Source organism: Carassius carassius, chromosome 17 (genome assembly GCF_963082965.1).
Source record: "Carassius carassius chromosome 17, fCarCar2.1, whole genome shotgun sequence".
Lineage (NCBI taxonomy): Eukaryota > Metazoa > Chordata > Actinopteri > Cypriniformes > Cyprinidae > Carassius > Carassius carassius.
The window spans coordinates 7,760,919-7,783,423 of NC_081771.1; the positions used below are offsets into that span (position 1 = coordinate 7,760,919).

Genomic DNA, 22,505 nt, shown 5'->3' on the forward strand with positions numbered 1-22,505 from the left:
TCTTTTTTAGATTTGTCTAAATGCATACATTTGTATATGTCTTTATATTATAGAGTATGGTTTAAAAGTTTGAGGTCACTTTTGTTTTTATTTTTTATAATACTTTTTTTCAGCAAGGGCACAATTGTGACAGTAAAGACATTTTGTATGTTACAAAAGATCTGTTTCAAATATGTTGTTTTGAACTTATGAGTCATCAGAGAATGCTGAAAAAAAGAGTATTACAGTTTCCACAAAAATATATAGCAGCACAACAGTTGTCAGAATGTTTCTTGAGCACCAAATCAGCAAATTAGAATGATTTCTAAAGAATCGTGTGACACTGAAGACTGGAGTAATGATGCTGAAAATACAGCTGTGCCACTGCAGGAATAAACTACAATTTAAAATATATTAAAATAGAAAAGTTCGGCTTTAGTTGTAACAGTTTTCCCAATTTCCCAATTTTATATATATATTTATTTTATTATTTTTTATTTATAAAAAGAAAAATTATTCTGTATCAAATAAATGTAGCCCATGTGAGCATAAGAGACTTCTTTCAAAAACATTAAAAAAAACAATTATATATATATATATATATATATATATATATATATATATCTCAGCATTTTCAGCATCATGTCATAATATTTAAACACTTCTAAATATTGTGGCCGCTCAAGTGGACTACTTTAATAGCCTTTCTTTCTTTCTTATAGTTCTCATCCTGGTAGTGCTGAGTTGTAGAGTCAGCTACATGAAACACTTTGCGTATATGGGTGTGATATAAGTGTTTGTGCGTCTGTCACAGAATTGAGGCAACATCTTGTCTTCAAGCAATTTTTCTTCCCACTTATCTTCTCTCTTTTTTCAAAGGACGCATGAGCCGCAGTGTGCTTGACTTGTTAAATGAGGTTTAAGTCGTCTGTGTCAATTGGAGGCGGTGCAAAACTTTAAGCATTTTGCACATTAACATGCTTTCGAGAGTATTACCCTGGGGGCTTGTTCGTTCTTTTACTTTCTCCCTCTCTCTCTCTCTCTCTCTCACGGAGAGGGATGTTTTTGTGGTCTTGTTTTGTGTGTGTGTGTGAGAAAGAGCTGGCTGAGTTCCTTGTCAGAGGAATAATGGTGATTATTCAGATTTCATGCCTTGTCTGTATGTTAATTATTTACTTCAAGCATGAAATGTGTGTGAATGCCAGGAAATTTTTGTACACAAACACGCTTCGCGTAGCACGTAAGGGAAAAAGAGCAAGCGAGAGAAAGAGAATGGCAGAGCGAGAGGGCAGGCGCCTCGTATCAGCCTGTAGTGGAATAATTAATGCCCCCTTTTGTTTACTGAGCCCTTGTTTTTTATTTAATTATGCCATGAGTAGAACCAGATTAGCTGTTAATTGATTTAATTATCCAATTTGTTTGTGGCAGGCATGATTCCAGCCGAACTGCAGCAGCTGTGGAAGGAGGTGACAAACAGCCATGTGAAGGAGGAGAACAGCGTGCCCAATAACGGTCACCGGGGTCTGGACCTGTCGTCCCCTTCCCCCGTTCCCCTCAAAAACCACAACCAGCATGGATCCACCAACGGCCAGTATGTCAGCCACTCGCTCAAGAGAGAGGGGTAAGACTGCTCAGACATCAGACATGAAAAATCTAAACACAGTTTGAGACACTGCTGAAATCTAGAGGATACACGTGTGAGATTATTTGTATTCAGTTGTATCTAATGCTTGGCATCACTGAGGCATCATTGCCCCTGTTGAAGGTGGAAATCCCTTCAAGGGAAGCCAAATTGATGGACAGGTACCCACAGGGTATTTCCTGCATATGAATATTAATTTATCGCTGCTAAGTACCTTGGCATTTTCGTTAAAGAACAGGCCGGTCTGCTTAGTCCTGTTCATCAGGGATTTCCAGTTAAACACCTGGGAGAATGGCCCTGTTAGAACGGTTAGATTACTGTAATGAAAATAAAATCTCTTCTTTAGTTTTTAATTATTATGGCAACTGGCCTATTTCAGCGGAATTATGCTCCAAATTATATGCATTTTTTTTTCTAATAATTAATTTCATTTATTTATTTATGGAGGCAGGAATGTGAAGTTTATTTTTTTAAATTATTTAAAAAAAAGTATGGTATCCTAAACAAAACTTGAGATAGATTTGTCATTTGTCAATTTGAATTCTGAATGAATGCATTTTGTGCAACAGAATGTACATACAGTGCAGGTGATTCAGTAGAGTTATACATACTAGTTGCACAGCATAGCTTGCTAAATACTGTGAAGCCTCTTTACAGCTCTGACATAAAGATTTATTTGGAGGAAGCATTGCATCGCTCCATCTTTAAGGAAGAGATTAATTTGGTTTATAACACATTTGCTTGTTTTCATGTGTTCAGGCCTGATCTTTGAACCGCTGGTGAGAATCCTCCAGGCACTATGAGCTCATTTATTTGTCTCTCTCTCTTCACATCTGACTTAGATTTGGCTGATCAAAACCAACATGTCATTATGAAAGCAATGCGAATGAAAGCACATTTAGTGCTGCAAAACAAGCCCTTGTTGAAGGTAAAGGGAGAGTTCACATACATGTGTAGCTGCTTTTTTCTACCAGTGTAGAGCACTTCTTTCTTCCTTTCGTTTGTGCCACAAACAGGCCATAAGACCTTTGATTGTTAGTTTTGACGTTAGCATTTTGCAGTGCACTCTGCAAAGAATTACGCATACAGTTTAACATTCCCTTAATTGCTGCAAAGTTGTGTGATTCTTCATTTAGAAACACTTTTTAATTTTTCTGATAAAAAGGAACTTGAGGGGAAGATGGGAAAATATGTAATTCAAGAGTAAAACGTTCTACTCTTTACAACTAGAATGATCGTTTGTTGTTTGCTTTTGCTTTGAAATCATACTCGAGAACAGAAAAGTTCCCTTAATTGAATAATCACCCAATTATGCTGTCTAGGTAGGCAGCTCACTGGTTTATTAAACAGAGCCACTTACTCATATGCAAACTTATTTTATTTCTCTAGTTCTTTTTCTCCCACTCCCCTGAAAGTAACAGTCTATCATCTCGTTTCCTCAAAGTGCATAAACAACCAGTACTCAATCACAACACCACAACTCTTTTGTGCCATAGCAGGCTTGAAACACTCAGAAAGACATGTTGGAAAACTCACTGCTTCACTCCCTGCCTCTCGCTCTGTGTCAGAGATTATAGAAGATGTCAACAGCAGTTTAGCACCCATGCAATGAAGAAGGCGTTTTGTAGAGTGAGTATCTCAGATCTGTCAGAAAAAGGGAGCAGGTGATCACCCCTCTCTCTTCCATCCGTTAGCTGTCGAATTAGTGCTGGAAATGCATCTAAATTATTACTGTTCGAATGCAAAAGCACATTAGAGAGACAGTGCTAATAACTTAGCGCTTTGATGGTTTTCTGTGTAGCATTAATATCCGTGTAGTTTTATTAGCAAACACATGCTCCATCACTACACCCTACGGGGCCTCCAAGAAAACAGCACATTTCTACCATTTTTAATCTGCAGGAGCTCTGTTTCTTGGAATCCAAGGTTATGAGTGGAAGAAATGAAATGTGGACTTATCCCTTACACACAAACGTTAATGAACTTTTAATTGATGTGGTTTTCCCAAGTCCCTCTTGTCGTGAAACAGGCGGACAGTTGTGCACTGATGGACCTGCTCTGCCCTAGCTCTCTAAGATTGGTTTACCGCCGGGGTCTTAAGCACCGCGCAGGCCGTTTCATGTGTCATATAAAATCTGGCCAGTCGCTGCGACGCCTGCAACTAAAACCTTAAGTGCATCCAGCGGCATCATTCACTGTCTTTTCACTTCCGTCTTAAAGGAAGGAGAGAGAAATTCAATCACTTCGTACATGTTTAGACACGATACTCCCCTGCTTTTAGCAGTCTCCATCGGCTCCCACTGGTGCCTGCACAGAGACAACCACCTCATGCACACCCAAATATGATAAAAGCATTCGACGTGTCAGTCCACCCGACCCAGCGCTGCTCAGATAAGGGACAAAAAGCACTCATGAACCTGTGTGAACCTTTCTGAGGTGATTGGAAATGAGGTGTCCACTATCTGACCAAAGCCCAGCGGGCTTTTATTTTATTTTTTATTTATTTTATTTATTTCAGCATCTGGGACGGGTTTAAAAAAATATAACGTTGACTTCCATTAGGCCAGTTTTCAGTTCTCTTAAATGGAAGGGAAAGACTGTCACCCTGTTTGAGTTGCCCCACTTCCTTCTCCTCCCAGAATCCTTTAGGAATGCTACACTCGGGGGAATTAAACCCAGACAATTTGTTTTAAAGAGATAAATAATCAGATTTGCCCCCCTAAACGAGCCCCTTAACCTCGCTTTTAATTGATCTTCAACTCTGCAAATGATAATTAAAACATTTGGTGGGGGTTGGGAAAGGGACATTTGGTTGAGCATACTGTAGAGGATTGAGTCGGGGGTCTGGGGATTTGCCAGTAGACTTAGAGAAGGAGTGTGTCTTTGATTTCTCCCCACATGAAGACGTGAGGCAGAGTAATAGTGTTGTGACAAAGTGCTCAGTTCCTGTCTGAGCTCTCCAGACATCAGACCTCTCTCCTCTTCGTTAGGTCGGCAACGATGATACTTAGGTGCTCGGTGCATCATAATACGATCCTAAACCATAATGTAATGAAAGATGATAGGACAGAGCCACACTGCCTCACAGGAAAGCATTTAGGCTATTGCTGTAAGAGCCGATTAAGGATATAAATGCACATGTGGTGTTTTTGATGCGCTAGGACTTTTTTATTATTATTATTCATTTATTGCCCCTTTTTACTTCTAACCTTGAATGCAAAGCAGATGGCACCTTTGCTTGTTAAACTAATATTTAAGTTTAAATACAAGTCAATCTTATTTTTAAATAAAGGACTGGAGAAGTTAGCACGCTTACACTTTAACATAGACAAGATCACGGACAAGCTTTTGACTCTTTGTATTTGTTGTTTTTTGTACGGAATGAATGAGGTCAGTATAGAAAGAAATCCAGTCTTCCTTGGAGTTGTCGTTTAAAACCGTTTAGTCATCCATTGTTCAAAATGAGCTTTGTTTCCTGAATCACAAGCCCTTAAGCTTTTCACAGCTCAACTCTTATTTATATAGCTTTAGCCAATGTCATATTGGAATTAAAACAAGACGTGGCATGGCATGTTTCTTGTTTAAAAAGGAAATAGATTCAACATATGAAGTTTTATTTCAAATGAAAACCGTTGCCTTAATATGTTCATGCATATGTTTATTTTTCTCCTAGATTTTTTCTAGATTATTGTCTTGAAATTGGCACGGTTTGTCTTGCTCTGACAAAATCAATTATTTCTGTTTATTTCAGTCTTGCATTGATACAAAAGTACTATTTTACTCCATTTTTTGTTGAAGGTGTCTAAAAAAACTTTTCTATTTTTAGGCATGTATTTTATTTGTGTTTGTTGATAAATATTATATTATTTCATAAATGTAATCAGTTTTTCTTGTGTTTCTAAATCCTGATAATTGAAGCTACTGAGAGTTTGCTGTTTGAATAGGCTTAACCTTTGTGTCACATTAATTCAGCTAGATTTTAAATTGAACAAATGGCGGTAAATTCCCTTCTGCGGATAAAACCACACTGTTGAAATTGAGAGAGAAAAAAATAGGTGGATCTTCGCTGCTTAGCTTTATTGTGCCTGCAGTGTAGTTCATATGAAAGCGTGCAGCACTGAGCTGTTGACGACCCTGTGCAGGCGGATAAATTGATAACAGGTGGGGTGTGTTTACTGTTTGCGCTTGGCGGGAGCAGGCCAGATGGATTTGGGAGCTTCCTGTTGTGGGAAACACTTGTTGCTCCAGGTGGACTGCAGGGGCCACGGTTCAGTGGTCAGGGTTAAAGGACGTGCTGTCTCTCCGAGCCTCGTGCTGCCCTGATCAAAGCATTCCTCTGTGCGCATCAGAGGAGACCCATAATTGGCTATTGATTGGCCAGCACCAGGCAGCTCATGCACTGTGATAGGCCGACAACTCCAACTATGCTGAAAGCAGAGATCACATGGTTGCAATGATCACACACTTCCTGTAGGAGTCAGTGGTTATGTCCTTGCTGTGTCAATAAAACAACAAGCTGCAATGGTTTTTTTGTGCTGAAGGGGAAGGTTTCTTTATTAGTTGTCGTATTTTAGTGGATAAGCCATTAATATTACATCAAGCATTATTATAGAGATTAATTACTCTTAAGCCTCTTTCATAAAAGTCCAGTGATGTATGAATATGTTGTGTATCAAATACTTGCAGCCTTGATATCACACTAATCTGTCTTTTCTTCTTATAGATCAACGTTGGATGATCATTCTCCTCACAGTCACCCTCTCTACGGTCACGGCGTCTGCAAATGGCCAGGATGTGAAGCTGTGTTTGAAGACTTTCAGTCATTCCTGAAGTAAGAATCTCACCCACACATGGAATTTATTTGTTTATATGTTTTTTGGAATCGGATATGGAACTGTAATTTGGAACCAACTGAATTTCGTTTTCTTTTTTTCACATAGGATTCTAACAAAAACTAAAACTAAATCTCATAGAACATACAGTTCCCCTGTTAGACTATTAAAATTACCAGCAGGATAAAATTCCCAGTTGGGACCAAGAACCAAAACCCTCTAGGAATTGCAGAATATCCAGTTGGATTTTATTTAATTCTTAAAGGATTCCTATGCACTATTAAGGATCCTAATCTTTTCTTTTCAAATTAGAATCTTTTTGTGTGGGTTATGTTGGAATTCTATGAGGAAATTCCAAATAAAATTCCAAAAGGAATCCTTTGCACATTTCTTACTAAATGTTTCACTAACATTTTGTATGCTCTTTTAAAAAATAAATAACCTAGTGTTCCATTACAGTATTCTTTTTTATTCCCTTTCCTGGTCTTTTTCCCTCTCTCTGTGTGGGCTGGGTTCTCTTTGCCTGCTCTGTGGTGTGGTTTTCTTCAGGGTTCTGTGCTGCCTGCGATAACTGCAGTCCCCATGGTGATTACTGACACTTTGTGCTAAAACAAACACGTGGGGATGTTTATCTACGGTGGCCCACATTCTGGGAGTACAGCGGGTTTGCCCTTGTCTACCTTTTTACAGACAATAAGAAGAGATCTTCTAGTTCTTTCCCTGTCTCTCTCTGTCTGAGTCTTTCCCTGCTTGTAATAACGTCTGAGTTTTTTTTTATTTTTATGTGACATAGTCGAGATCTGTAGCAGACCAAATTGGTTCTGCATCACCTACACAAGCACCACACTGGTTTTTAAAGCACTCTGCACAATGACTGTTGCATTGGTTTTATCTGGAACCAGTGCCTGTTAACCTGCCCACTCTGTATAAACTTAACTGAATCAAGCCTGTCCCGGCCATGCTGTTAAAGTCTAGTCTATTCTGGCCAACACACAGCTCCACACTCCCTAAATAACACTTAGAACCAAGATCAGGCTAAAGGTGCACAGCTTACACAGCGTTCATCCTGATCCCTGCTCCGAGGAATACCTGGTCTCACTTCTCTCCTCTATGTGTGTGTTTGTGATGAGATGATGAAAACATTTACCTTGGGGCAGCAGATCAGTGAGTGTGTGTCAGGCTGGATTAGTCCCACTCTAAACAAGAAAAGACACTGTTCCATTATCCCGAGTTCAAACTAAAACAAGCACGACTCTAAGACCCACAAGCCGAGAGCAAAAAGGAGAAAACGTGTGGTAAGCAGAACCACAGCTGCACTCCGACCACTGTGTGTGTGTGTGTGTGTGTGTGTGTGTGTGTGTGTGTGTGTGTGTGTGTGTGTGTGTGTGTGTGTGTGTGTGTGTGTGTGTGTGTGTGTGTGTGTTTCTCTCAGGGTTCAAGCTCATGGGTTTCTCTTGCCAGTTTATTTAAAGCCATTTTAAAATCAGAGCAGACTGTGTAAACACTTTTGCAGATAATAACATTATCTGTCTCCAATCTGTGTTTACCTGTGGAGAAAATGTAAAGAAGTGTATTCGCTCTGTCCGCCGAGAGCTTAGAAAGAACATTTGCTGCCCTGGAGTTTCTAGACTGCGGATCTGTTACGGTATGTTTTTGGATTGCGGTTCACATCGTTGCCTTTTTTCTGTTGGCCAAAACCATGATTCATCATTTGCTTATTGAAATAAGAGAAATTAGCATTTCAGAGCTGAAAACAAGCTCAAGAGCGAGAGAGAAGTGCTTTCTTTAAGTACACTCTGCAATGTTTACACAAGTGTTTTTATCATGGCAACATCTTGTTTACTTTTCTTGTCTGCCCTAAACTGCTTGGAACATGTTGAGAAAACATTTGGAGACTCTGTACAAAGACACTTTTGGAAAAAGCGAGGCTGGGTGAGAGTTCAGCTGGCAGGCTGAAGGTGTTAACCGTCCATGCGCTAAACATTCCCACATGTACATCCTCCACCCGACGGGCCCGAAGAACCATAAACAGGTATCAGGGAGTAAATTAGCTGGATGATAAGAGTTTTCTGGGTAGCTAAAGACGGGCGCCTGGGGCGACGTGGCGAGGAACAGTGAGAGATGCGCACTAACGTCACATGGATCTCCGCAGGCCGAGCCAAAGGCAACAACCGATGACGTGCGGCGGTGTTGTTTTAAACCATACGGATATTTATTATGTCTTCAAAGGAAAACATCTCATACCTAGTCGTGCGGGTTGATACCAATTCCAATAAATAATAAGGGAAGCGGTGATAAACTGATGTTTTTTTTTTTTATTGGGACAGGAAGGTTTATCGAACAGTTCGGGACGCTTTTACAAAAGGTCAAGGGCATCCATGACCTGGGGTAATTGAAAGGTCAAACTCAGTAGTTCTGCCATTTAGTAGCACTAAATGCATCCTGTAGCATCCTGTGTGTGAGTTTTGGTATTTCTCTTTTACTAAAATGCTCTTTGCTCATTGTGATTTGCATACAGTTTCTACAGTATTAGTCTTAAAACTGGTTTCTGCATACGGTTACCTTCACAAACAAGTGTGTTATATTTCCCATCCTGGAAAGTGTGTTTACCCATCAAGGATGAGCAGTATGAGTAAATAAAATCAGTAGATAAGCATTATTATTTTACGTAATGTGAGAAGATAAGGAAAAACAGACGGATGTTTAGTTACTGAAACAGCTGCGCGTGTTTGGGAATAAACAATAGTTCGTTCAGCCGTCCCTATAATAGAAAGACCTTTCAGGTCGTCAGCGTCAGAGCATCATTAAAACCTGGGCTAAAGGACAGCTAGCTTCAGTGATATGTAAAATGCTGACTGTTTAAGTAATGTCTATTTAACTTGTTTTATTGTGGCCATTTACATTAGGGGCTGTCATTCTGCCAGAAAGCTTTTAAACAGCCTTTGCTTGAAGTCCAGAAAGTGACACATGCCAGCGCTCATAGTCTCTCCCGACATCAATTCTGCCATTCTCCGGAGCTCCTCTTGTCCAGACACTCTTCCAAGAGGCTGCATTAAGGGCCATTTGAATATTTCATTTCCTATTAATTATGCACTGTGACTCTACATGACATTAGAAGGAATGGAGGAGAGGACAGGGAAAAAAGAGAAACGTCCACTGTAACAAAGGATGAAAAGAGGTAGCGGGGGCTAGCAGGGTGCCGCGAACTACGAATTCCAAAGCATGTCACGTCCAGCCGCGTTCATTTAAAATGCTAGACACCCTGTACCTATTTTATCTCTCCACAAATGAAAACTGGGTGGTGGTTTTGAAATGTTTACATGATCACTCTTCAACCTTCCCTGACTTCAAAAGCGGCTTGTTTTTAGTTGATTAATGTTGGAAGCCAGAACAGGCGCAATATAGTTTTAAACAAGTTGTGGATTTAGCGTGGCCATGTTAAAACATTCGTCGTCCCTAATCCTTGTTATTTTTACAAAACGATCAATTCAGAATGTCTTTAAAGGTGTATTCACGCTGTGTCAACATTCAAAAAGACACGTGGTATTTATGTGTTCATTCTAAAGGAAAACGGAGTCCGTTTTGACGCACGTTTAGATCATTTCCCTTTCAAGGTTGAGTGCTCCACTTCCGAAGTCAAAATCGCTCTCCGTCACAAGTGTTGTCGAGTGTTTTCCCCACACATATTTTCAGCCGTGCTCGAATGTTGTCTTTTATTCTTAATAATGGCGCCGCTGCCATCATGTCATGCCATCTCACCGAATTTATTAGGCCATCAACATCAGTTCTGGCTCCCCTTGTCTCGGCCCCTGCTCAGGTCCGGGCATGACACTTTGATTTGCGGCGGAGGACAGTAAACGTGGGAAGACGAGCACGTGGAAAACTCTACTGTTCCATTCCACCAGCCTCTGCCTGGTGACAGTGACCTACATGGTCAGCGAAGATGCGATATAATTTATGATATATATAATATATTGGATCCATTAGCGGGCATAATGAAGTAGTGAAATGAAAGGGTATTTGTGAAATCAGTTCAAACATCCTGCACGGATTATGATTAAATGATTAATGAAATGCCCCTGCATAAGCATTTTCAAACCATAATTCATGCGAGGGCTGATAAAAATCCTCCAATCATATTTCCTTCACTCGTGAGTCTTATCTTCACCATTTTATATAAATCACCACAAAAAAAAGAGAGGTAAAAAAAAAAAAAAAGGAAAGCTTGGCCCGCTTTGCCGAGGCCAGCTACTTATTTAGATTAGTTATAAATGTGCGGGGGAGAAAAAAAAAGGTCTTGGTGGTATAAAATAATCATGCATAATTATATTCATAATTCAAGTTTATGACAGATTCCATCGCTTTTCTCCTTGTTGTCCTTTGCCTTTTTCCTCCTGGCTTCATTTGAGTTCTCTTAATCTAGATGACATAATTAACTGCAGAAGCCACCGAAAATAAGAGGAATCCATTTAAATAAAAAAATTGGGAGGGTTTTGCGGAGTGCACGTCTGCCGATTTACAATATAGTTTTTTCACCTGAGTTTGGCGAGGCGCTTTTCTTGTCTGCTCAACTTGGTTCTGTAGATTTGCGTAGAAACGGGCAGTTCATGAATTATGCATGAGGCAGGTAAAGAGCGCTTCTATTTCCGTAATGCGGAGATCTTGTTAGAACACTCTTCATTTGTGTTTGGGGAATTTGATATTTGTGGATGTGTGGACATGGCTTTATTTACTTTTTTCTCATTTTAGTATGTGCATATCTCGGGCCATTTTCACTTTTCCAATATGGAGAAATAAATGACTGCCCTGCAGAATGTGCAGATAATGTAATTCAATATTTTACCATGAAAGTTTTATCAAATGTTTAATAGATGGCTGTAAAGTATGGTACTAAAATGAAGGCTGCTCTCTCTTTCTCTCTCTCTCTCTTTAGACATCTGAATAATGAACATGCCTTGGATGACAGGAGTACGGCACAGTGCAGGGTACAGATGCAAGTAGTTCAACAGCTGGAACTGCAGGTAACATCTCATTTCTCCTCGTTCATCTCCTTTTCTGGCTTTTTCAAAAGTTTGCTGCTTCTCTTGCTCTCTAACTCTATCCATCTCTCTCTCTCTCTCTCTCTCTCTCTCTCTCTCTCTCTCTCTCTCTCTCTCTCTCCCATCTCGCTCATTTGCTCTCAAGTAGCAGCTCAGAGATAGAGGAGGGAGGGATAAAAATGAAATTATTTTGTACATTTGTGAGTAACCAGTCATTAAAAATGTGTTATGTTCGCATGACAGCCAGGCAAAGATATATGGAGTGCCCTGGGGCTAACTCCACAAGATAATTGCATTTCCAATTTTACTGGGTTTTAAAGTCGTTTATGACTTTTAACTATTTGGCACCACAATAAAACACTTTGTGAAAAAAATCCAGGCATACCAACAATGGTGGGTGAGCAACCAGTCATTTCAGTGAATTGATTGACTCATTTTGGTTATTGTATTGTATTGCTTGTAAATACACATTAATTGTGACATATACTCAGGGAATGGCATCACAGAGATCAGGATGTATGGGAAATAAATGGGAAGTTTTAGGAGGAGAGGGGAGATGGATACTCTCTTAGATTCAGGCAGAGAGCATTAGAAAGTGCAGGAGTTATTGTGCAGTGGTTAAAACATTGAACTATGGTGCTCATGCAGGCTCTTTGAGGTCAAATCCAGCTCAAAATTTTTGATCTATATTTTCATCTCCTAATGTGTGCAACACCTTTATTCATGCTAGAAAAATTCACCCCAGGCATCAAAGTGCAATGATCATTCTCTGTCTGCATGCTAATCTGTCCATACATTAGCCATTTATGCTCTATTGAAATGCTGGATAATACAAATAAAATTAGTCTTTTATGTCATTGTGTCAATAAAGTATTAACATTTTTCTTCAATACTACACCAAAACAAAGAGAAAGGGCTGCACATATAGATTCAGAAGTAGCAGCTAATCAGAGGACAACTGGCCTGCATTGCCCCCAAAATGATCATAGTCCTAAGTAGAACTTAGAGATCATTGTTGCCAATCCTATTTAGGCTTACAGTGTATTGGGGCAATGCAGTCTAGATCAGTGTGTGTGGAGGTTAGGGAGGTCCTCTAATGTTTATTGTGGATTCACTTTGGCTGAAGTAACCATGACCGAAGACTTGAGCTTGTGTGTTCATTTTCAGTGGCTAATAAACCCTTAGGGTTGTGTCTCTGTACCAAGTGTAAAGGTCACAATTTAAGTACATGCACTGTATGTCAAGAATAATCATATGTTTGTCAGATGTCCTTCACAATGGCTTATTTGGTTTGCTGATAACTGTGAGAATGTTACACTAAAACGCAGTTAATTAAAAAGGTCGGAATCTTTTCTCATTTTAATTATAATTTGTATGCCTTTTTCTGTTTTTCTCATTAAAGTTAGCAAAAGACAAAGAGCGTCTTCAAGCAATGATGACTCATCTTCATGTCAAGTCTACAGAGCCCAAACCCGCCCCACAGCCAGTGAGTATAGCACTCTTGACATCTCAGCATCTTGATCCATGTCCCAATTTGCAATGAGATTAAATTTAGTGCACACCAACTGATAGTATGTTGAAAATAGTATGCCAAATGTGCTTCGATGATATACTGTATTTTCTCTGGAGGTTTATTAGTGTGTGCATCTGTGCATGCTTTGGTGTTATGCCGTTTCAAAGTTGTTTGTCTTTTTAATCAAACATGTTTGTCAAGCAAAGTAAAAAAAAAAAAAAAAAAATGTTTTTACAAAGTTTTAAGTGAAAATTCAAATGTTAGTCGTTAGTTCTAATACTTGCATACTTAACACACTGAAATATATGGAATTGGTGCAATGTTTTTTTTGTTTTTTTTCACATGCAAAATGTTGCACCTCTTTTCTCACATTTCTATTTAAGAATTTTCAGCATTGCTGGAACATGTTTTAGGTTGTATCTGTTCATAAAGTTAAAAACATATCCCTCAGAAATTTTTACTATAATTCATGGAGAACAAGTGTTCACAATCCATAAAAATGGTTTAACTTGATCATTGATCGGTCACATTCTCTCCTCTCTGCTGGTCATTTATTTACTGCTCATGGGCCCCGTGATGCTCAGTAGCCCAGAGACAGTGTCCTGGGACAACGGGTGACAATAGTTCAGTCAATGGAGCTTTGCCTCTGTCACATGCTGAGTGTTTGGATTAGCATTTGTACAGAGGTATCTGACATGGTGATGCATGTGTATGAAAATTGGTCTCAGATACTGATAGTGGTGTTAGTGGAAGCAGCTTGTAATGGAGAGGAGGACCCTTACAAAGAAATACTATTTATGAGGTGTACTGTGTACTGTATGCTTGATTATAAGAAGCCTTTATTTAATTTTACAATGATAACTTTGAAATAATTCAAATGTGTGTTTTGTTTTAAATTCACGTTTTTACTCATAAACAAATTAGATGTTTTTGCGGTCTGATATTCTGCTCATTAATCTTTCCCCAGTAACATTCATATTTATCAACAGCTCATTTTAAGAGAGATTTCGCCTCAGGCCACAGTTGTTTGTGTTTGTGCGTGCACATATGCGTCCACAAGTCTATGATCGAAGGTGCCACTAAGCGTTCTCATCAGCAATCTGACCTTTTCATTGTCCAGATTTTTTTTCTTGTCGTTGTTTGATACGTTTTTTTTTTTTTAGCAGCTTGTCTTCTGTTTTTCCATAGTTGCTTGGCAAGTCAAAGCCAGTATAATTAGATCACCAATTACCATTTAATTATTTTCCATCTGAAGTCTCATTTTGCGGATGTACTGGAGAGCACCCAAATGGTACAGGAAAACAAAAGGAAGGCCGTTACTCGCCTGTCTGGCATATTGTAGAGGCTACTCGCTGTTTGTGGATGAGGAATATGGATAACAAAGCTTGCTGGTGTGCACAGCGGTTGAATAAGTTCATACTATACGAAACCTTTGGCCCAAACCAAATCTCTTAAATTTACATTTAATCATTTAGCAGACGCTTTTATCCAAAGCAACTTACAAATGAGAACAATATAACTCTTGTCTTACGCCCACCTATTTTTGCAAGTTATTTTCTTTAGCATGAAAAGTACTATATGGTGTATTTTAGCACAACTGGATTTGTTTATTGACCAATCAGCATCTAGGACCAGAACTATCAGTTTTAAAATAAACATTTATCACACTGAGAGAAGCCAATTAGCCACAAAAAAAGAAAAAAGATTGTCAAGAAGACAAAGACATGTCAAGGATGAAGCTGCTGTCAGCCCTCAAATTTCTTTATTATGTACCGGTCTATCAAACGGAGCATCTGTATGGTAATGACCGTTAATAGGGAGTGTGGTAATTGCGTGGTCTACGACGTATTTGCGTGGCGGGGGGTTAGATGTTAAACACTGTCTGTTGGTTTTCACTCGCCTCGTCACCGTCTGCACTGTCAGCGGCGCCATTATAAAACAAAATTAGACATCTGATACCTCCAAAGCAATTGACAGCCTTGACATTTCATTAATTTGCTCACCCAATCTGTGGCCGATTGTGGTGCACGACAAAAAACCCACCTCTGCATGCCCTCTTGTAGTTTTTTTCTTTGCCCCTCTCTGTTTGTCCTTGCATTCGTCGCACAGCCTCCCTCGTCGTGGACCGCAGTCAAAGTCATGTTTAATTTGGTCACAAGGCCTCCTTTGGCAAATTAGCAATTAGAACAATTTGGTGAGGGGAAATATGTGTATGTGTCATTAGCTTTTTTTCTCATCTCCTACAAATTAATAGCAGGAGCATCGGGTCAGGCTCGCATTTTCCACCCCAATACAAGAGGAAATGTGACACTGACGACTCAACGTAGCCGTTGGAAGCGAGATTGCACCTTAACTAACCCACTGGTTAATTAGTTAACCTTATAGCCATTATTACTAGCCCCCCACCTTGTGCCACTTGATAAGGGAGGAACAAAGTGTGTTTCTCTGGAAACTATTTCTCCAGAAGAACCATCTTATGCCAAACCATCAGGCTGATGAGGGTCATTCAGATGTGACGTTTAATCGTAGTATCACCCCTGTAAGTAGCCACTAATTAGGGTCCTTACAATACAATTTGAGGCTGTAATTAGTGTAGATTGACCTCTCTCTGTCTGCGGCTTATTAGGAGCCTCTTAGGGCTCAGTGAGAAACTCATTCCATCAGCCAGCAAGACTGCTACTGCCGCCCGAGAGCAAAGAGAGAGAGCAAAGCATTCTGGGAGCACGCCAGCAGACCAAACAAAGAGGCGACCAGGGGGATGTACGCTATTTGCTCACAGAATGATGGATGCGGAAAGCGAAAGCATGGTGTTTACAAATATTTACAAACCAACATGCCACCAATGCTCCTCTGCGGTGCAAAGATTGATTGGATGGTGTGTTAACAATTAGCATCCGCAGGCATCAACCGTGACTAACAATGATGTTCCCTGTTTTCTTTCTGTTCTCTTCAGCTGAACCTGGTTTCTAACATCACCCTGTCCAAGACGGCTCCCGAGGCCTCGCCGCCCCTCAGCTTACCCCAGACGCCCACCACCCCGACGGCCCCCCTCACGCCACTCTCACAAACCCACTCTGTTATCACCGCCACCAGCCTGCACAGTGTCGGTCCCATGCGCAGACGCTACTCGGACAAGTACAACATGCCCATATCTCCAGGTATACATACAAAATACAATGCATGAAAAATATGTGCAGGTCACATTTCACACACATATATATATATATATGTATGTATATATATATATATGTATGTATGTATATATATATATATATATATATATATATATATGGGTGAAATGTGAGCTGCACATATTTTTCATATATATATATATTTCAAATACTTTTTTTAAAATTCTTAATTAAAATAATGTATTGAATTTAAACACAAAAAAAACACAAGAAAAAAACACCATAATGTATTTTATTGCTTTATTTTCATGGCAAGTAAACACGTTTTTTTTTTTTTTACAAATTCTCATTACTGTAATATCTGGATGTGTTCTTTCTTTTTTATTATTATTTTATTCTGTTTTTGTAATACTCATTATTCTCCGTGTTGGTTTTCATTATATTTTATATTACTGTATTATACTACTGTCATTCAATTATTTGTAAAAAAAGAAAAAAAAAAGAACACACTGTAAATAAATACATAAATATCAGTACAACAAATATTGCAATGATGTATGATTACTTAATTTTAAATAGCATATAATTTAATGTAATATAATATAAAGTGTGACCAGGTTTAGCTCAATTCTTAATATTTGTGTCTGGTATTGTGAACAGATATTGTCCAGAACAAAGAGTTCTACATGAATGCTGAAGTACGACCTCCTTTCACATATGCTTCGCTAATACGACAGGTAAGAACACAGCCGCATTTCCATCACATGTTTAACCCAGCTACTGCATTGTAATTGAACATCTACACTTTAGATTTTATTAATGTGTAACAGTATGTTTGCAGAATAAATATTCAACGTTAACACAAACTTCTTTAAAGTCAAACCCTTAAACCCCCCTCAACCACAGCTGTTAAATTTCAGATGCAATTTAACAGCAGAGCTCAAGATTAGCCATCTGCAAATGAGCGTGAGAGCACTTGCTGTACATAGGGGGCAAAAAAAGCCCATATATAACAATTGCTTTTGATTAAGTATTACAGCCAATGTGATTATTACGGAATTCATTTCACACAACAGTAGGAACGGGGCGTCTTTGAGATGCCCAGTCAATTATCAGACCTGAACCAGTAATCTGTGATCACACGGGCATTAATCTGGGCCTGGGATAATTGCCGCTTTATAATCTGGCTATATAATTTTTTTTTCTTGTTCTGGTTGTTTAGCGGAAAAGGATGTACTCAAATTGGCACATTTGCATAAGGAAGCGTTCAGTAAACAAAGTAGCTCCTATTTGAGAACGGAAAAGCGTGAAGCTGTTTTACATGCACCCTCAGATCAACTTTAACTTGACATACCATGTGCATCTCACTTTGTTTTTGCTCCAGGTTTGAACGGAAATGGAACTGCTTTTTGCTTATCAGCATTTGTGTGTGTGTGTGTGTGTGTGTGTGTGTGTGTGTGTGTGTGTGTGTATTTTTCCAGGCAATACTAGAGTCGCCAGAAAAACAGCTAACACTAAACGAGATCTACAACTGGTTCACGCGAATGTTTGCTTATTTCAGACGCAATGCAGCAACATGGAAGGTGATCTCACAATTCCTGTTTTCTATTTCCTGCTTTCACTAATATATAATGAGTTTGACTGAATAAGAAAAACATGGAATGAAGTAGAAACAAAAACTTTATTGTTGAAGATGTATGGAGGAACTATTGGGTTCACAATAACTCCTGGCAATAGAAAACAACCACCAGAATTCAGTGAACACATCTCTTATTGAACCACACACACACTTCCTAGCTCATGACAAACATATATGAATAGATGACTACATTATGGATCTAGGATTTAAAATCTAGTTTAAACCTAGACATAAAGTTTAAGAAATTTAAAAAGAACAAAAAAGAACAGGATACATGAGAAAAAAAAGAAAACTTTCCTTGCCTAGATGGTTTCAAAGTTTAATGTTTTATTTTTGTATTTTTAATGCTGCAATTAAAAAAGTAATGAATAATGCAAATCACTAGTGTCCTCAGAGTTTTAGACATCACTTTATATTTTAGTTCTTTAAACAAACTACTACTGACGAACATATTTCTGTTCCCAGATATTAAGATATCATGACATAATGAACTTAATTTTTTTTTATCTGAATTATTCCAAACATCACCAGAGATACAAACAGAAACCATGTAATTGATGTTATTACGTACAATGAGATTTAGTCAACAAGTTCATATTACCCAGAGAAAGTATGCATTTTTTCCCCCCAGCTTTGATTTATTTCACTTAATGGTCCTTAGAAGATTCTGGAAGAGACCCTCTCTTCATTTGGATTTATTTTGAAAGTGTGTTTTTTTTTTTTTTTTTTTTTTTTTTCGGTTTTCTCTGGAAGAATTTCAACCTCTTTAAGGGGAAATCTGGTCATTTGAGTAGGCTGTTTTCCCCTGGCAGAGTTTGTTGAGCATTGGCATTTAACTCAAGCGTTTTCAGTTTCCGTTTTTTGAAGTGAGGCAGAAAATGATGAACTATCTGTGACTTTTACCAGAGCTGAATGATAAAGCACTAGAGTGACAACACCCACACAGGCCTCCATCAATCAATGAAGGTTTATTTACTAAATATCACCCGCATGTTGTACAAATGGCCTGATGAAAGGGTCATTTATAAGAACGCAACGAGCAGAGCATGTTAGAATTACATCCCTTCCCCTCATTGTTCAGCTACAGTGCTAAAGTCATAACTGCCAAAGAGTCATGTTTATCAGGCTGTTTGTGCAGTCTGGAATTTTGTTGGTAGTCCAAGGTGTTGCTACAACTGGCTCTTGATCAGTGCATGTCTTTGTACTGTATAGGGAGTTTGGGAAAATAGCAACTAATCTGCAAAACATTTAAGGGAAAATAAAAAGATACATTTCATATGTTTTCTTATACAATTCTGTATTTATTTGATCAAAATACAGAAAAAACTGTAATTGTGAAATATGATTACACTTCAAAAACAACTGTTTTCTATTTAAATGTAAATTATTACAGTGATGGCAAAACCAGTACTTCAGTCTTCATTGTCACATGATCTATCAGAGATCATTCTAATATGCTGATTTGCTGCTCAAGAAACACTATTAATATCGATGTTGAAAACAGTTGTGCCACTTAGTATTTCTGTGGAAACTTTAACACATTTTGAGGAATTTTTGATAAATAGAAAGTTCAAAAGGACAGCAATTATTTGAAATAGAAATCGTTTGTAACATTACAAATGTCTTTACTGTCACTTTTAATGAATTTAATGCATCACTGGTGATTAAAAGTATGCATTTCTTAAAAAAAAAACAAATCTTATTGATCAGAAAACAAGTTTTAATATGTTGCTTTTCAGGTTAAATGATCTTGTTTAGAAGATGTCTAGATAATTTCATTAGAAAACTGTAAAATTCCAAGCATGGATTTTTTTGGGGGGTTCTTAAAGTAATGATTTACTCAAAAATGTCAATTCTGTCGTCCATTTACACACCAGTATGTTGTTACAAACCTATATGACAATTATTCTTTATAGAACACAAGATGAGAGGTTTGATGCTCTTTCAAGCTTCGAATGAACGCCATAAAAGTCTAAAGTTGTATAATAGGTTTGTGTGGCAAACAGACCCATATTTAAGTCATAATTTCCTTCCTTTCTTAGCTGTCAGATTTCGAACTCCGCATCAGGATTATTACAATATGGTTGATAATCAGTGTCATTGAGAGCCAAAACATGTAAAATCATGAGTAAACGGTGACAGAATTTTCATCTGTTTTAAATAGAAATGTATACAACTTAACAATACAAGAGAATGTGGGTTCTATAAAAAAGTGTCTCATAGCCCTTCTTTTTCTCTCACACTAACTGCAGAACGCAGTGCGGCATAACCTTAGTCTTCACAAGTGTTTTGTGCGGGTAGAGAACGTTAAAGGGGCGGTATGGACCGTCGACGAGCTAGAGTTCCAAAAGAGAAGGCCACAAAAGATCAGCGGGTAGGTGTTCCAGCGCCACCCGCGCAGCCTGGCTGACCAAACCCGTGTCTGGTGGTGCTGATGGATGGGCTTCATATCATTGTCTCTGTGCTGTGCCGCCCATTGACCCCCCCCCCCCCTGCTAGCTTTAGTTATGTGGTGGCTATGTGCACGGTAACCCCTAGTCGCTTGTGCTTATCCATTCATTCATTTCATATCCTCTTCTCTATCACTGTCTGTCTGTCTGTCTTGCTACATCCGCATCTGGCTGCTTGCTGACCCTCTCCCCCATCCCAGGGTGCCGTGCGCACCAATCTCTCCCTGCATAAATGCTTTGTAAGAGTTGAGGATGACTTTGGGTCCTTTTGGACCGTAGACGACGAAGAGTTTAAACGCGCCCGCCACATACAACGAGGTCGCCCCAGGAAGCATGTGGCCGACGAAAGCTGTGATGAGCTGCTTGTACAGTAAGCACTGCCCTCTGCCCCGCCCCCTTCCTGCATGCTCCGCCTCTGTGTGCTCACTCATCCTACATGTAACCTTTCATATATTATGCTTTTGTCATTTCTGCTTTTCATAATATATGAAATGGCTCGTGTGAGTGTAATGTGATTGCATAATAATATGTGACATGTTAAAATAAAAGACAAATTCATATAAACTCTGTCCTAAAACTTAGCTAGCTTCCTTGTTATCTGTGGTCTACATAGGATACTACCCTCATTAACAGTTTGTCATTAACCCTTAAAAGCAATAAAAGCATTATTATTTGGGAACAGTCTTTAGATTGGAAGTGAAGTAGACAAGTAGGCAGCTAGTTTTGGGACAGAGCTCTAGTGTTAAACAGCTTTTGATAGTTTAGTGCCATCTATTGATTTTGCTATTGGGTTTTATAGGAAATCAGATTGTACTCTAAATAACTGACTTCAGTGTAAATTCACTGTTCAGCAGACAGACAGTATGACTCGTTTCTGTACTGCACTGAATGTGTGTTTGTGTTGCCTCTACAGAAGTCCAGCTCTAGTAAAGAACATCCATACCACTTTGGGATATGGTCCCGCTCTTTCTGCAGCCTTCCAGGTAAAATCACTATCTTGCAGCATCCAGTCTTTATTCACATTATTTATATGGTTTTATTTATTCATCTATTCAGTTGCTGTCCATATCCCGTTATCATTAACTGTAGACTATTATTATTTTGTGCACAGTTGATGAAAAATATCAATAAAACTTGCTAGAAAATACTACTAATTTACAGTAGCTGGTTTATAAGGTGACAGTCTTGCGTGACACAACTTCATTTTCCATGATGCCCTTGTAGCGTCATGGTAATGCAAATATAAAAATAAGTAATTACCAAGTACACACATAGTTCATCTTCCTGTCTTTTTATGTAAATGTGTATAAAAATTATTACATTCTGGCTAAATTCACTTGAACACACATCATGTCATCATTATGACTTTAGGTCCTAATAGGTCCTAAAAGGAATTGAAGTGTGCAAATGAATAAAATGGTTATTTATTTTGGACGAGCTGAAGGCCACTGAACGCTCCTAATGTTTTGTAGGAATTGGTCTCACCGAGTTGATCTGCTACATTCTGTTTTAGGCTTCAATGGCAGAGAACAACATACCTCTATACACTACCGCTTCCATCGGAAGTCCCACTCTTAACTCGCTTGCCAGCGCCATCCGAGAGGAAATGAATGGGGCCATGGACCACGGGAACAGCAACGGTAGTGACAGCAGCCCTGGACGCTCGCCCCTGCCAGCTATGTGAGTGGCTCACGTCCCACCTTCGTAATGTGTGTGTGACTGAGATAAGACACGAGGTAAAGGGAGATGTCCTGGAATCATTAGGCTCACGCGCATGCAGGGCGACACTCGTGTGGCTTAGTTGGTGGAAATTTTCACCAGGTCACTAGGAGTTGAAAATAAGTCTCGGAACGCACAGTAGGGTTCGATGTACATTACAGTAGATGTTTAGCCAACCGTGAAATTATATAGAAAACTGCAGTTTACAGAGGAAGTAGGAATTGTGAATGCAGTCTTAGAAGGAAACCCCACCTTTGGCGGTTTCTACGTTAGGGGAGCTCGTAAAGCAAATAGAGTCTCTCCGTGTTATTTCAAGAAGTTGTTTCTAAACTAACTTTTATCATGGGTCAATAGTGTGCAGCATATTATGCCAAGTTCCTCTCTAATTATTGCCTCCATTTTGTTTCAATATTTACAAAAGTGGTGAATAGAAGATGACAGAACTGGCCTCCTTTTTCCAGCCAGACAGGACTCGCAGCACGTCTGAAAACTCTGCAAGCCGTCAAGAGTAAAACAACGAAGGGAGGGGTGGGGGGTCGTAATTAAGCCTCGACAAAACCG

General features: G+C 39.0%; 1 protein-coding gene across 17 annotated transcripts in view; it reads left to right on the plus strand.

Annotated features, from left to right (window-relative positions):
• LOC132160902 (forkhead box protein P1-B) overlaps nucleotides 1-22,505 on the plus strand; it is a 184,307-nt gene that overhangs the window by 155,644 nt on the left and 6,158 nt on the right. For 14 of the 17 annotated variants that reach the window (XM_059570643.1, XM_059570634.1, XM_059570632.1 and 11 more), the window contains 10 exons: nucleotides 1,408-1,600; nucleotides 6,345-6,452; nucleotides 11,387-11,474; nucleotides 12,895-12,978; nucleotides 15,959-16,163; nucleotides 16,797-16,873; nucleotides 17,618-17,719; nucleotides 20,426-20,595; nucleotides 21,139-21,208; nucleotides 21,739-21,905. In XM_059570643.1, coding sequence (XP_059426626.1) covers nucleotides 1,408-1,600; nucleotides 6,345-6,452; nucleotides 11,387-11,474; nucleotides 12,895-12,978; nucleotides 15,959-16,163; nucleotides 16,797-16,873; nucleotides 17,618-17,719; nucleotides 20,426-20,595; nucleotides 21,139-21,208; nucleotides 21,739-21,905 — 1,264 coding nt within the window. Of the gene's footprint in view, nucleotides 1-1,407; nucleotides 1,601-6,344; nucleotides 6,453-11,386; nucleotides 11,475-12,894; nucleotides 12,979-15,958; nucleotides 16,164-16,796; nucleotides 16,874-17,617; nucleotides 17,720-20,027; nucleotides 20,150-20,425; nucleotides 20,596-21,138; nucleotides 21,209-21,738; nucleotides 21,906-22,505 lie in introns of all 17 variants that reach the window. The other 3 variants (XM_059570645.1, XM_059570644.1, XR_009438085.1) reach the window with 2 other exon arrangements.